The sequence below is a fragment of the Alosa alosa genome, chromosome 16, assembly GCF_017589495.1.
Source record: "Alosa alosa isolate M-15738 ecotype Scorff River chromosome 16, AALO_Geno_1.1, whole genome shotgun sequence".
In the NCBI taxonomy this organism is placed as follows: domain Eukaryota; kingdom Metazoa; phylum Chordata; class Actinopteri; order Clupeiformes; family Clupeidae; genus Alosa; species Alosa alosa.
Genome location: NC_063204.1, coordinates 20578018 through 20592567, shown reverse-complemented (window position 1 = coordinate 20592567; position 14550 = coordinate 20578018). Strand labels below are relative to the sequence as shown.

Below are 14550 nucleotides of genomic sequence, written 5' to 3'. Positions count from 1 at the left end.
AAGGCTAAATGTAGGCTACAAAAGGGCGTCGAGATCATTTCTCTTAAATTATTTGTTTATTAGCCTACATTAGGCTATGTGTCTTGAAAAAATGAAGTTGTTTTGCTTTTGTATGTGACTTGATTATACAAAGCCTTAGTAGGCTAGGCTAATCAGGTGCATGTATAGCCTATTGAATCAATGTGCGCACAGAAACAGAAGCGCGCTCTAGACCAGTTACCGACTTCAAGAATCCAGTGCGTGATCCGAGGATGAGAAGCTTGACACTGGGTTACATGCATAAAATAGTTTGGTGTGCTTTATCTAAACCTCTGACATATTCCATTTGTAGAATCTTGGCATGCTAATACATAGGCTACGAAGTGTAAACTTACCACAATTATTCAAATTAGATTTAATAGATATAGGTTGATACCGGCGTTGCTTCCGTGTTTGCGCGTTTCTATATCAATAAATGGGTCCAGATATGCTGTTGTCTCTATTAATGCCCGATTCGACATTTACGCAGCTAACAAGTTGTTAACATTCATAGAAAAATGTAGGGCTAAGGTATGGCCGTGATAATTTGCAAAATAGATAATAAAAACAAAATATATACAAGACCACTTCCCTTTAACACGAGCCAATGCCATGGGTTATAATAAACTTGTACCGATTCACTGTAAAGCATTTAACCTATAGAGGTGAAATCATAACTTGCAACAGTAGTGTTCTTCTGTATGCAAACATAAAAATTGCATCAACGGAAATTCTACAGGGCGGAATGTTAGGCTACACCATACGTAAAGGAATATCTTACACACTGAAGACACACCTCTAGTCTGAAGAGAGGCGCATTTTTATCAGGCGTTCTTGCGATTATCCCTATGGGGTCCTTTTAGGTAACGGGCTGGTTTAAAAAGAGCGTGAGGCGCAGTGGTGTTATGAGATCAGTCGAGAACTGTCAGTCTCGCAGAGGGGGACAGTAGAGTGGCAGCTATTTGCTTGTAACTCAGTTTGTGTATGTCAGTGGCATCAGGGTACTTTGATTGCGAGGCAGCTGTTCAGTTGGCAATCTACTAAGTTCTGAGTAGGTTATTTCCGTGAAGAATCTTATTCTTATATTTTTGCTAAATCACAACACTACAAAGGCACTTAATTTATCTGCAAGCCTTGGTAGGTTAGAACGCTATCTTAATCGGCAGATCTACCAGTTTGTCACCTACATTGCGAGTCTGTAGTGGGCTACATTGCGGTAGATATATTGAAACAAAAATTATAGCATTTAATTTATATATTTAATATATTCTATTGCCAGTTCGTAATCGTATGCGTCTCAGTTAGGCTACAGTCGGCAACTGTAGTTTGCAGTGTACTCATCAGAAGTTATAGATATTATATGTATTTTTCTCAATTTAAAGTTGTCTCAGCTTAAGTTTGTCGCCATGATTAACATTCTCGTGGAGTTCCTGGTGGTCATTCTGAAAGTTCTATGGGCTATTGCACTGGCCGGTCTGAAATGGCTTGTGAAACCCAAGGAGAAGAGTGTCGCGGGACAGGTGTGTGTGATCACCGGGGCTGGTGGCGAACTCGGGCGGCTCTTCGCTAAGGAGTTTGCTCGGAGGCGAGCAGTCCTGGTACTCTGGGACATCAACAGCCAAAGCAACGAAGAGACTGCAGAGATGGTGCGGCAAATCTATCGCGAGCTGGACAGCCCGATGTCTAAAGACGGTAAGTGCTATGTGAAGTATTTAGTTTGATAAGAATGTTTCTTGTATTGTTTTTGGTAGCATTGTAGTGATATTGTTGAATACAATAGTACTGTTTCAGCACTATTGTCTGAGGATCCTTAATCAATTGTTGCGCGCCCTGGGCACAGGGATTCACTTTTGTGCGTATTTGGACATGTTTCACTTTCGATAACTGTATCTGCTGCGCCAATACCATATGATTGCATACATCAAGCTGAATGAACTAACGTCATGTTTCTACTGTTAGGCTATGTGTGCGCTCGATGTTTTATTTCTAACCTGGTTGGATACATCTATCTATTGGGAAAGGTCCCATCCAATAATAGTCTATGCATTTCCACGTTTAAGTGAGACCAATTAATTGTCACTTAGAAACATGCGGGTTGATTTGAATTGCTGTGTTCGCGTGAATGCATATCGGTTTTTAAGCCTCAATTCAATTTCTCCTGGTGTCCACTCAGGAGCCATTGGCGGTGTAGAGGAAGTTCCACCGTTCCAGCCGCAGGTGTACACCTACACGTGTGACGTGGGTAAGCGGGAGAGCGTGTACTCCACTGCGGAGAAAGTGCGCCGTGAGGTGGGCGAAGTCAACCTGCTGATCAATAACGCCGGCGTGGTGTCGGGCCACCCTCTCCTGGAGTGCCCAGACGAGCTTATCGAGCGGACCATGGTGGTCAACTGCCATGCACATTTCTGGGTAAGTCACCACCTCCCAACACCCCCATCCCTCCAATGTCTTGTTATTCTTCAGTGGGTTTTACTTGTAAGAGTGTAGGGCAATTTGTTTAGTGAGTCATAACCTGCATGGGAATCTGCTGCAGTATGCGTGCCATTATATTGTGCTGTGTTATAATTTTCCGTTTATGTTTATGTAGAGTCCTGTGTTAATATCTGATTTGGCCTGAATTCCTTCTTTGGATCTATGATAAATTATATGTTTCTTGCAAAAAGCTCTCCCACCCATGCACGCCAGTAAATGGCCACCCCTTCAGTTCCTGGTATTTGTAATTGTGCCAAGCATGGAAGAATGTTTCCTCTTTCGTTGCATGCCTTCTCATAAGCCCTCCTATAAACTTGCCAGATTTGGACTTAATAGAGATGGTATGGGATACTGCAGGGCTAGAAGATCTATTCTCCTCTTCTCACCTGTGTAGAGAGACTTGTGTGTTCCTCTAGTTTTGCGCGCCAAAATTATCTATGTCACCATACGCCCCCGAAGGCAGTTCTTTGGCAGCTCGAGCCAAGAGTTATGCTTTGGCACATCACTCCCTCCAGGACAAACAAATCTGCCGGGTCGGGTCCGCCCGCCGCTGCGCCGCAAAGGCTTGTGCCGGCACATTCCAGGTTGTAATAAATGCCGCAGACCTACTTTTAAGGCCATTGTCCCAGGGTCCTGCGTTATCCATTTGTTTCTAATCCTCCCCCACACACACACACACACACACACACACACACACACCTCCCAGCTCTTTTTGTTGGCCCCAGCCAAAATTAATATTTATTGTGGAAACGGGATGTACTGCTGATAATGCCGCCGACGCGCACAAGAAGTCGCCAGGCCTGTGATGGAGTGGGAATGTGAGCAAAGGCCTGTTTTACAGTTGGCAGATAGTTGTGGATATAAACAAGCCCTGCAGAGATGCAAAGGGAGGGAAGGACAGGAGAGGGGGTAATGGGGGGTTAGGCATGGGGGTGGAGAGGCTGTGGATAGCACACACTGGGAACAGTCTGCTTGCGCTAGACCCATTAATTAAAAACTCATTGAAGGGCACATCCTGCCCAAGGGTTTGTACCATTTGTGTCGGGCTGTTCTCACTTTGGCCCCCGCTCTAATTAACCTCATGTTAGTAAATGAGTCAACGTGGAACGTCTGTGAATGGCATTGTTTAGGGGGGACCACCCCTGTGGTGACTGTTGTGATGGGAAGGCAATTTAGTGTTTAGAGACCTGTGGAGATGCAAAGTCTCACTGATGACTTGTTGAAGCAGCGTCACACTCTGGAATACGCCATTCACACAGTGGTGAGCCAAGACCATTGACGATTTCAATAGGGGTAGATGAGGCAACATTTGGGGTGTTAAAAAATGTTTCTGAGATACTCGGCTGATCCCCAAAGCCAGAAGAGACTTACATTGTTGAACCAAGAGAATCATGATCAAGGCATTTTGTGTTGTAGACAGGTTGATATATTAATATGTATTTTTTTAGGGTTTTATTTATTATTGGAAACTTCTTATTGGAAAACACTATGCACACTACACTCTACAGAGCCGGAGCACTATTGCTCTTAACCGCCGGCCGTCGTGTCCATGATGAACGGTTTGTTATCTCACACGCTTGCTGGCTCTGGCCAGTTGTAGTAAGCCCGTCTCAAAAGTCACGTAGGAGTTGGGTTTCTCGTTAAGCCTGTTGCTCATGTTTTCTTAAGCCCGATGCCGTGCGCGGCTTCTTTTGGGGGCACGAGATGAAAGGGGGTCCTAATGAGAGGGGACAAGCAGGGGACGGCACAGCGGAGGATGGGGCTCATTAGACTCTTGGGCCCGTTCAATGGAACCTGGACCAACATAGTTTTTTTCCGTCGCTCCTTTTACGCAAACACATGTAATCTTAATTGGTCGCCACATGCAGATGGTGTCTAACACAATGCTTTGATATTTTTTTTCCCCCCTTTCTGCTTTTTTCTTTTTCGTTTTTGTTCTTTCCTTCCTCTGTGTCATATCCTTAAACGGTAGTGACGGCACACTACAACAAAGCTTCTTGATTCATTTCATTAAAGTGGGCTTTCAAAGCTTCCTAAATACATTTAAAACACTTAGGGTAATTGAAGTGACGAGTGGCTGAGTTGGTCGCTTTAGAAAAGGGATTTCAGTGCCGCGGTAGTGGTGTACTTAATTGGTGTTAGTGCTGCTAAGAGTGGGGTAGAGGTTTATTCCAACTTACTGGTCTCCATGTCCAGTTTCTCATGCTTGCCATCGGTCAGCTGCTTTCATGCTCTAGTAGTGTCTATTTACATGAGCGCTCCCGAAAGAGGATGACTTTGGAACGAGTCTGGTGTTGATCCGTGCACCATATTTGGTCCAGAATTGGGCCAGAGGTGAGCCGAGCCCCATTCCAGAGTCTGGAGATTGAATTTTTTTTTTTTACCCCATCCAGCCTGGATTTGACACTCAGGGCAATGGCAGTCAACTCAGAAGCTGGATGTATATGTGATTCCCCCCTCAGCTGCTTTTCCTTGTTTTCACTGCTTATTGTTTTAACATCCTCAGAAAATGAAACAATAACTTGACACCGCTTAGACATTCTTTGGTTTATTATGCAAGTAGTGATGGTTTAAAATGGAAGTTCCCCACCACCACCCCCTTACCCCCTTCCCCTTCTCTTCACTCGCCTTCCCCTCACTGGCTCTGCCGAGGTTTCTCATGCTGGCTTTACAACTGATCCATGTCAGACTGTTACATTTTCTTGAACACGACCTGGCAGTTGGCTCACCAAATTAATTTCAACGCTCCGCTGCCTCTCAAAATGGAAGCGGGTGGGCGGGAAGGGCAGTCTCCAGATGGACATCATCTTCCATGTTTTTGGATTGCCTGGTGGGAATGCAACTCACATGTTTTTAAAGAGAGAAGAAGAGAGAGAGGAGAGAAGAGAGAGAGAGAAGCAGGAAGTGAGGCCATTATCTAAGTGTGGTCCTTTGCCAGGCTGCTCCGGGCCCCTGATCTTTCCGGCCCCTCTCCTCTTCTGAGGGGCTGCCTGCAGCTGCCTGGGAGTCCCAGGACTGGAGCGACTCCGCCTGGCCTTGCTTGGCCCAGTGATCGCCAGAGCAGAGCACGCTTCTCTCTCTCTCTCTTTCTCTCCACCTTTCTTTCTATATCTCTCACTCACACTCCATTCTCATTTCTTTCTCTAACTCTCTTTCTTTCAAATGTCACTCTTCCCTTGTTATCTCCCAACTCTCTTTTCCCTTCTGTTTCTTGTTTCACAAATACAATCTCTGTTTATCTATTTGATGCCCAGGGCAATGGCTTCTCTTTCACTCTCTTTCTTGCTTTTTTTCGCACACACACACACACACACACACACACACACACACACACCCCTATGATCTCCTCCTTTTCTCTCTATCTTTTCTCTCTCTCTCTCTCTCTCTCTCTCTCTCTCTCTCTCTCTCTCTCTCTCTCTCTCTTTCTCTCTCTCTTTTTTTCACAAATACAAACTCTGTGACTGCATTTTTCTCTCTCTGTAAGTCTAACAAGTGTGTGTGTGTGTGTGTGTATGTGTGTGTGTGTGTAGGGAGGGAGGGGGGCATGTTCAGATTCCGCATGATGTTTATCGCTCTGCAGCTGCAGTTGTAAGCCTGTTGTTTTTTTCACACAAAGTTCCCCCTCTCACACTTTTATAGAATATTATTTTGCTCCCTCGAGTTCCATTAAGAAATGCCTGCAATACATGTGCAGACCACAACCGCCAGAGTAAATTTGTATTCCTTTATTTATTTAATTGTTTATTTGTCATTGTTGAAGTGGCATTCCACTGGCGTGAATGATAGCTGCTGGACGATGCATCGTCAGCAAACGGTGTGGGGTCTCTGCAGTGGCGGAGGAGGAGAGAAGGGGACCTCTCCGGGCGCTCTCCCCAGAGGGAAACCAGTCTTGTATACAACCAAAACTGGTAATAGGGAGCTGATGCTTGACCCACTTATCTGACAATTGGTTTCTTGTCTGGGGGATCAGCTTGACAAGATGCCAAGCGACAGGAGCCAAGTTCTTCAGGCTGCATTCCTGTGCGACCAGGAGAAAGGGAGCAGCCATCCAGAAGGGTCTTACTTGAGTAGTTTTATACGGGCTCCGGATCCACTGCACCTGTACACCCTACTTGACTCGCCTCTGCTCATATTTACAAAAACGTTCTGATCCAGTGAGCTCCGTTGATGGCCTCGTTTAACTCATTTGGGTATTTATGTTGGCCATTAAAAAGGCCGAAGCCTAGTTTGTGAGGATTTACAAGATAATTATTCCTACCCATCCATCGTAACCCATAAACATGGTAAACATTATCTAAACTTTTGACAGTTTCGTTTTTTTAGAATCTTTTTTTCAGATTAATTGTTAACACTATAGGGATATTTTGTGGGGGGAAAACACTTGTAAAACGCCTGAATTGCATCATCAGGCTTAGATGCTTAATTTGTTTGAAGAAAGAAGTCGTCAAAAAGAGAATCCATTTCTGGTCTGCTTTCTTTAACACAGTGATTGGTGATATACACAAGGGTTGGGTGCTGACCAAACCACATCAATTGTGCTTTGATCAAGTCGATCATAACAGAAAAATGCCCCTGCCTCAATAGCAGACCAGTCCAGTTTGCACAGGGGTCAACTAATTACTGGCCATCTGGTGTTTTTCCTCCCACAATATTTGTCCATATTCCTGTTGGTCAACCAGAGGGATTAATGTGGACTGACACTGCAGCTGTAGGGAGCTTTGTGCGCAGAAATGCACTTGGTGTTTGTCTCAATTAGGCGGCACAACAGGCATGGAACCACTGCAAGGCCAAAGGAAAGCTCTCCGCTGTTGGAAGTTAATTTAGCGTAAACGGGAACGTTGAGAACCAATTACGGAAGCTATGAAGTAAGACATGAACTCCTGTTTGGTTTCACACATTCCGTGTCCACGAGGTCAGGCGGGCCATGTCCGATCTGCACGGCCTCTCCATGAGCGGATAGAGTATCAGCAAAGGCCGATTTGCAGTTTTATTGAAGAAGGCTAGCATCCAAACCCTTAAACCCTCTTTGTCAACACCAGCATTTACTCAAACCTTTAAGCTAATAATGGTACCGGAATTGCCTTAAATGCAACTCCAATTGCATCCTATTTTGCGGAGTGAATGCTCTTCTCCAGGCCAAGACTGTGAAAAAGTAATCTAACCTTGTGCATTGGCAGGCTCGATCGACTTTATGGCTTTCCAAATCAAACTTCAATTGTGTAGATTGCGGAGTTTAGAAGGTGTTGGCATATTCTGGATATGGGCACTTTCAAGCTAATGGTTCATTTGCACGCATACTTGCTGACCACCATTTTGGCTTGCAAAACCCCTGAGCAAAGCCCTTGGCGGTTCCAGATACTCTCCCTCAATTGAACCCGTTGAACAATAAGCCGCACATTAGGAGCCATTATTGCACTTAATGCTCTGGAAAAATGCAGATGTCACCTTGGAAATTAGAAGTAGTTATATGTACTGGACATGTGTATGTTTCTACAATAATGAGTCCGTCTTTTGCCAGTAACTCTAAATCACTCCGCGTTTCCCAAGTGCTTGTCGAGAGATTTAGTGCATGCACCAGCACACTCACAGCGAGCACAACTGTGTCAGAGAAAACCCCAACAGAACAGCACTCTGTCAGAACAGCATCTATAAAATGTGCTGTTAGAAGACCAAAATTAAGCACACATACACGCAAGCTGGTACCACTTGTAGGGACAGCTAATATTCTGCTGCATAGGCTTGCATTTATAAGTGGTGATATCATCGCGGCTTTGTTGGAGCAGGCTGTGTTATTGTTGGCTAAATGTTTTATGTAGATTTTTCGTGGCTTATTCCATGTTCCACCGAGGATCCCCAATAAAGCAGCAGGACATTTGCGTGATTCTCGTGGAGATATGCTGCTGTTCCTCAGTAAATAATATCATAAAATAGAAGGTTGGCTTTCTGCATGGATCTTTTACAGCAAACTGCATGTTCCAGGGATTAACATGGACGTTTTGTTTTCCTGTCTCTGCCATATTCATGCTTCCTCTTTTTGATTTAACGGCATCTCTGTGTGTGTGTGTGTGTGTGTGTGTGTGTGTGTTGAGATTGTGGCTCTTACTAAAGAGGTTGTCATCCCTTATGGCAGCCCTGAGCTGCCTGCAATCAAAGGGGATGCAATGCTGGCTAAAAGGCCAACACTGAGCAGTGGGTCTAAAGTCAATAGCAGAAGGGTCACTTTGTCAATATGGGCACTCGCCATTGAGTGACAGAAACAGGCCTTCCTTCAGCACATCGATACAGCCGTCCACTTAGCGTGATTAACCCTGTCTAACGCTCAGTGATTGTGATTAAAAGCAGAGACGAGCGGAAAAAACAAATCTATGGCTGTCTCCTGCAGCACTGGTGTTTCATTGGTGGGTTGGGGATCGGCTTGGCGGTGAAATGGACCGAGGGAGGCGTGGAGTGATTAGGTGGCCACTGCTTTTGTGCTGCCCGCTGTCTGGTACTGGATCTGTGTGGGAAAGGAGCTTAGGCAGACAGGAGTATGTGTCAAATCTCTATGCATGTCTCTCAACAAAAAGAGAGCTTTTTCTCTCTCTTTCTTTCTCTCTCTCTCCTCTCTCTCTCTCTCTCTCTCTCTCTCTCTCTCGGCTCTGCTTTGGATGCATGCTCGTAAAAGTCCATATAAAAAGAAAACACTGCAATGGATCTGGTTCAAGTCTAGCACAGTGAAGGGCCAAATCATATCAGTGTTTATTATATGTTTATATTTACCTTAAAGTGTATGATCACATGTGTACTTTACAGAGATGACTCTGTAGACAACATGCCTCGATATTTGCCATTGAGGGGAGCAGCGTTTTGTCTTTGAAGGGGAAAGGATCAAAGGGCTTTGGCAAACCGCATCAGCAAAATAACTTTCTTTTTTTCCCCCTCTCTCTCTCTCTCTCTCTCTCTCTCTTTTCCTCTCTCTCTCTTCCTTTCCCTTCCTCCCCGCCTCTCTCCCTCTCTCTCTCTCTCAGACCACCAAGGCATTTCTTCCCAAGATGTTGGAGATGAACCATGGCCACATTGTGACAGTTGCCAGTTCGCTCGGTCTCTTCAGCACAGCTGGTGTGGAGGTTAGTACACTCAGCATCCCACTAAATAAATCCATTGGCAGCTCCTGAAAAAAAGACATAAAAGAAGAAAAAGCAAAAGAAATACAGAAAGAAAGAAGGAAGGGGGGGGGAGAAATAACACAAAACTACCCCCCTCCCCTTCTTAACACCACGTTTTCTTAAAAAGGACAGTCTGTTTAGAGACGATTCAGCAGGGCCGCTTCTCGCTGCGGCAGAGAGATGGCGCGCAGTGGAGTGGGCTCTCCTTGCCAATTAAGGAACAAGATGGCGCCTGGGGGGCATCTCTGAGGGGCCCTCTGTGTCGGCCGGTGGGGGTGCCGGGCGTCCCGCTGGGCCTTGGCTCGGCCAGAGAATGGGATGTCAGGCATACGCCGGAGCTGGATGTCTCTATCAGCGCGGCGTGAAAAGGACGGAGCTCCTCGCTCAGTGTGCAAACTCTTCGGGCGCTATTCAATGGGCTTTGGCTTTGGGCGGGGAGGGGAAGGGAGCAGAGGGAGAGAGGGAGAAAAATCAATGCTGTTGTTGTGTGTGTCTGTGTGTGTCTGTGTGTGTGTGTGTGTGTGTGTGAACAATAGTTATGGCTTAGCTGAATGCGTCACAGTTCATGGAGCTCTGGAGGAGTCTAGGGCTCATTTGATATTCCAGGGAGGGTGTATATGTCTCTCGCCTCCAGTCCAAAACTGGTATCTTTTACCCACCCCCCCCCCTCTCCTCACACACACACACACACACACACACACACACACACACACACACACACACACACACACATCTTGCTTTGTTGTCTTAGCTGCGCACGTAGGCTACACTTTAGTTTTACAAGCCCTCATACATAACGATTAGTTGCACTTCAAAGCGAGCCGGGCACAGTCAATGTTGACCTATTATGCTTCCTCGAAATGCGCTGAATGCGATGCTTTATGATTCGGCATGAGTTTGGCGGGAGTCAACTGTGCCAGGGGAGTGTTGTGGGCACAGGCAAATCTCTTGATCCACGAGTGTTTATCTACACACATCTGTGTTTGCCCGGGCTCTTTTTGAAGATTAAGCCTGCCGTCGACCACATCAAAACATGGAAAAACATTTCCATGAATAGCCAGCATCTCCTGATCGACCAGAGAAGAATCCTAATGAAACTCGAGAATGGCCAAAGAAAAAAAGAGAGAGAGAGAGAGAGAGAGAGAGAGAAAAACTTTACTCGCTTGTTCTGTCATTAAGCGTAGTGTACAACATGTTGCCTCAAGGGCAACTGATAGTGTTGACCTTTTTAAAATGGCATTAAGCTTTAAAGGCCATGTTTTCCCCCTATCCCAAAAGCTTTGACGTCTTGTCGGAGCAGTTGTTCTCTGAAATACCACCCCTCACTGGCAAAGACAAGACAGTTCACTGATTGAATAAAGACAAATGACGCACAAATTTGAGGGATTCAAATTTCTCAGATATGTAGATAATGCAATTTCCCCATCTCAATTATGGTAAATGTTAAATGCAGGATTAATTGTGTTGGTGAACTTGAACAAAGACACTGTCTTTTGTCCCTGTCAGGATTACTGCTCCAGCAAGTTTGGAGCCATCGGCTTCCACGAGTCCCTGAGCCATGAAATCAAGGCGTCTGAGAAGGACGGGATCAAGATGACTTTGGTGTGTCCCTACCTGGTGGACACCGGCATGTTCCGCGGATGCAGGATAAGGTGAGGAGGAGCATCCGTTTCCCATTTGCCTTTCAGATGAGGTATTGAGTTCAAGTGGACAAAGCTGTTGACCAGGCCGGGGCGGCCTTGCCTGCCCCTCTTGACATGTCACGGTGGTCTAGCCTTTCCCCTTAGACAATGAGGGTTCTAGATGGTTATTCGGTGCTCATTCACCTGAACAGGTGCATGCTGGATCTTTTTACCCTTAACAATTTACATCTCTTCACAGTGTTGTGTGTATGTGTGTGTGTGTGTGTGTGTGTGTGTGTGTGTTTGTGTGTGTGTGTGTGTGTGTGTGTGTGTGGCGCGCGTCCACACTACACCGAATGCTGCCGAAACATTGTTGCATATTATATTGCTGGGTGTTGATACATCTATCTACAAAGATTGTGATACATGGGGCAACTTTTTGAGCAATGTCACAGGGTAACCACCTAGTGGGTTCCAGTTCCATGTGTTCTGATTGGATGATCATGATAATTTGTTTACTAATGATCAAAGTTCTCCAGAAAAAAAGAATTGTTGCCCTTTATCAACATACCAGAAGAACAGAACTCGGAAACATTGGACAGCAACATTGTTGCCTTGTGTATCAACATCATCTGAAGAGGAGCATGAAATAGTGTTCCAGAGTGCTTTACCTTCAAAGTTCAAAATGTGGACGTGGTTGAATGCTTTGGAGTGGACATTGTGAATGTTAGTCTTTGTTCCACCATTTTCACGCCATTCTCTCTATTTGTTTCCCACAGGAAGGAGATTGAGCCCTTCCTGCCACCTTTGAGGCCGGAGTTCTGTGTCAAACAGTCCATGAGGGCCATCCTGACCGATCAGCCCATGATTTGCACACCTCGTATCGTCTATATGGTCAACCTTATGAAAAGGTGAGTGATCCCCATAGTTTAGGATGGGATATCTAGAATGCTAGTTTAGTGGGATTTCCATGCAGTCATATATCAGCATGTTTAAGATTTGCTTTGGCATTTTGCATTAATAATCTGAGCTATTATCTAAAGGGTACCTTTGGATATAGATATGAATATGCTCACACATTAATCGACTCTTTTTCCCTCTTTATATGGTTTGTGGTGCAGCATTTTGCCCTTTGAAGCCATCGTCTGCATGTACCGGTTCCTGGGAGCAGACAAGTGCATGTATCCCTTCTTGGCTCAGAGGAAGGAGTTGATGAACAACAACGAAGCGAAGAATGGGATCTAAGCAGGGATGGGGCACTGATCCCAAGTCACACAAGGGCACATTTCCTGATGGAGGAAAAGAAAGGATGAGACCACTGTGGAAGAAGATGAAGAAAGACGAGAAGAAGAAGAAGAGAAACGGACAGAATCAAGACTGGTGCACTTGCATTGAGCCGATGCAAAGGTTTACCATATTGTTCCTCTGGAACAAAGAAAGCTGTGTACTACACTAAGGATTTATTTGTCTTTCTTTTTTAAAAAAGGTTTGTTTAAAGAAACCAACCATCTATATACAGTGTCAATAGTTTTGAAATCATACATAAGGTATTCAATAATTAACTATTTACGTAATGTAGTCACCAGCAATATTTAGTGTCTTTGTGAAAATATACAGTATGTTACTGTACGAACAGTAAATCTTGTCACTTTTGTTTTAATTTGTAGACATGCACTGTAACCTCTTACTTTCTCTACACTGCCAACTCAATTTGTGTAGAACAGTTCAACATGGCATTTTTTGTACCACTCCCCAGTCCAACAGTGTAGGGTTAAACACCAGGAACTTAAGCCCATAAATATCAAGAGGTTTACTGCTTTGGACCGGTCCTAGCATGTTTCAAATTTGATAAGGTCAGTTGATGGAGTGCCAGATAAAATATTTTATCCATTTCGAGTCCCTGCCCTTGACCAAGAGAGCGTTCACCGCATTCCGATTCTCCTCGGCAAATCTCAGAGGTCCAGGGATCTTTCCGCAGCCTCACAGAGCCTACCAAGAAAGAGGGAGGGAGGATTGGTCAGCTGTGGTCCAGCTTGTCCGTTGTGTACTAGGTGAAAAATGAAGAATGTCCCAAGACCCAATGTGTTGGGTCACTTTTATGTCAGTTAATTAATACAATTAAATCAAGGTTCCCCTCAATAACAATTAAATGCAATATTTAACATCAACAAGGCATTAACAGAAGCACTTAATAATTCTGAATGTCTAGTGATGCAGAGTGATCTAGAAACATACATATTTCACATTATTTATGTTTTATTAATACTGATGTTGATGATATGTCCATGTTAATTAATGCATTGACCAATGTTAAACAAGGGAACTTTAAAGTGAAGCAATTCTAAGGCAACCAGTTCTACTTTTCTTTTATAATAAGATGTGGCAATGCAAAATGCTTTTTGCAACTATTTCAGTAGCTGTATCCGATTGATTTTGTTAAACATCACTGACATTGACATAGTCCTGAATGTACAGTATGCAAATGACATCTTTTGGTTTCACTGATTTGTATTTAATGTTATCGCATTTTGTTTCAGTTCAGAGACACATTTTGACACCCCAAAAAATTCACGCAATAGAAAAGTTAACACAATAACTGTAAAGGTGGATAAAAAAAATTTATATGGACATGTACTTTATGTCGTTCAGTGCTAACCACAGACACATTTCACCTATTTGTGAGGACATCTGAAAATGTTGCATTCCTAAAAAAATCTTCCCCCGTCACGTCTAGTGGAGTGTTGTCTTTGATCTGTTGTGCGTATTCAATCCACTGACCATTCAAGTGACACTACAGAGATAGATATTTGGATATTTTGTATGCTTTTAGGAACACATGTTTTTTTTTAATGAAACTACATTCCAATAGGCGTCATTCCTCCTCTTGACAGCAATGGGCCTAAAAATCTCTACCTCTTCATTTTTGCCATTTGTTGACCATGATATGCGCCTCTTTTTTGTATTTTTTTTTTCTTAAGACTGCTCTTTAGAGGAGCAAACAATGTGGTTCTGATGTTTAGTGTCTCTACCTAACTTAAATTAATAAAGTGATTTAGATTGTTATGTACAGAGTCCTCATTTTCTTTGAACACATGAGTCCATATAAATAAACTCTACAGTCACTTTGTGGCTGCGCCACCAACACCTACTACTCAACATTACTGTAAGTCATTCTGGATAAAAGCAACTACAACATGTCTCAATAGTCATTGATAAGGTAATTATGGGCACATTCTTTCCATTACTAAAAAAAGCAACATTCATCATTTAAATGCTCAGGAAACTTTAACTCC

General features: G+C 44.1%; 1 protein-coding gene across 1 annotated transcript; it reads left to right on the top strand.

Moving 5' to 3' along the window:
* Window positions 1-671: 671 nt before the first annotated feature.
* rdh10a (retinol dehydrogenase 10a) lies at window positions 672-14320 on the top strand. Its single transcript, XM_048266777.1, has 6 exons — window positions 672-1710; window positions 2192-2427; window positions 9498-9596; window positions 11142-11287; window positions 12037-12168; window positions 12379-14320. Exons 1-6 carry the CDS (start codon window positions 1425-1427, stop codon window positions 12500-12502), a joined length of 1023 nt encoding a protein of 340 aa, XP_048122734.1. The 5' UTR covers window positions 672-1424; the 3' UTR covers window positions 12503-14320.
* The last annotated feature ends 230 nt before the right edge of the window (window positions 14321-14550 follow it).

Excerpts from the sequence above, each read along its gene's own strand:
- rdh10a (XM_048266777.1), top strand. The coding sequence starts at position 1,425 with ATGATTAACATTCTCGTGGAGTTCCTGGTGGTCATTCTGAAAGTTCTA. Across the intron at positions 1,711-2,191 it reads CAGCCCGATGTCTAAAGACG|GAGCCATTGGCGGTGTAGAG; the intron begins GTAAGTGCTATG and ends GTGTCCACTCAG. Across the intron at positions 12,169-12,378 it reads ATGGTCAACCTTATGAAAAG|CATTTTGCCCTTTGAAGCCA; the intron begins GTGAGTGATCCC and ends TTTGTGGTGCAG.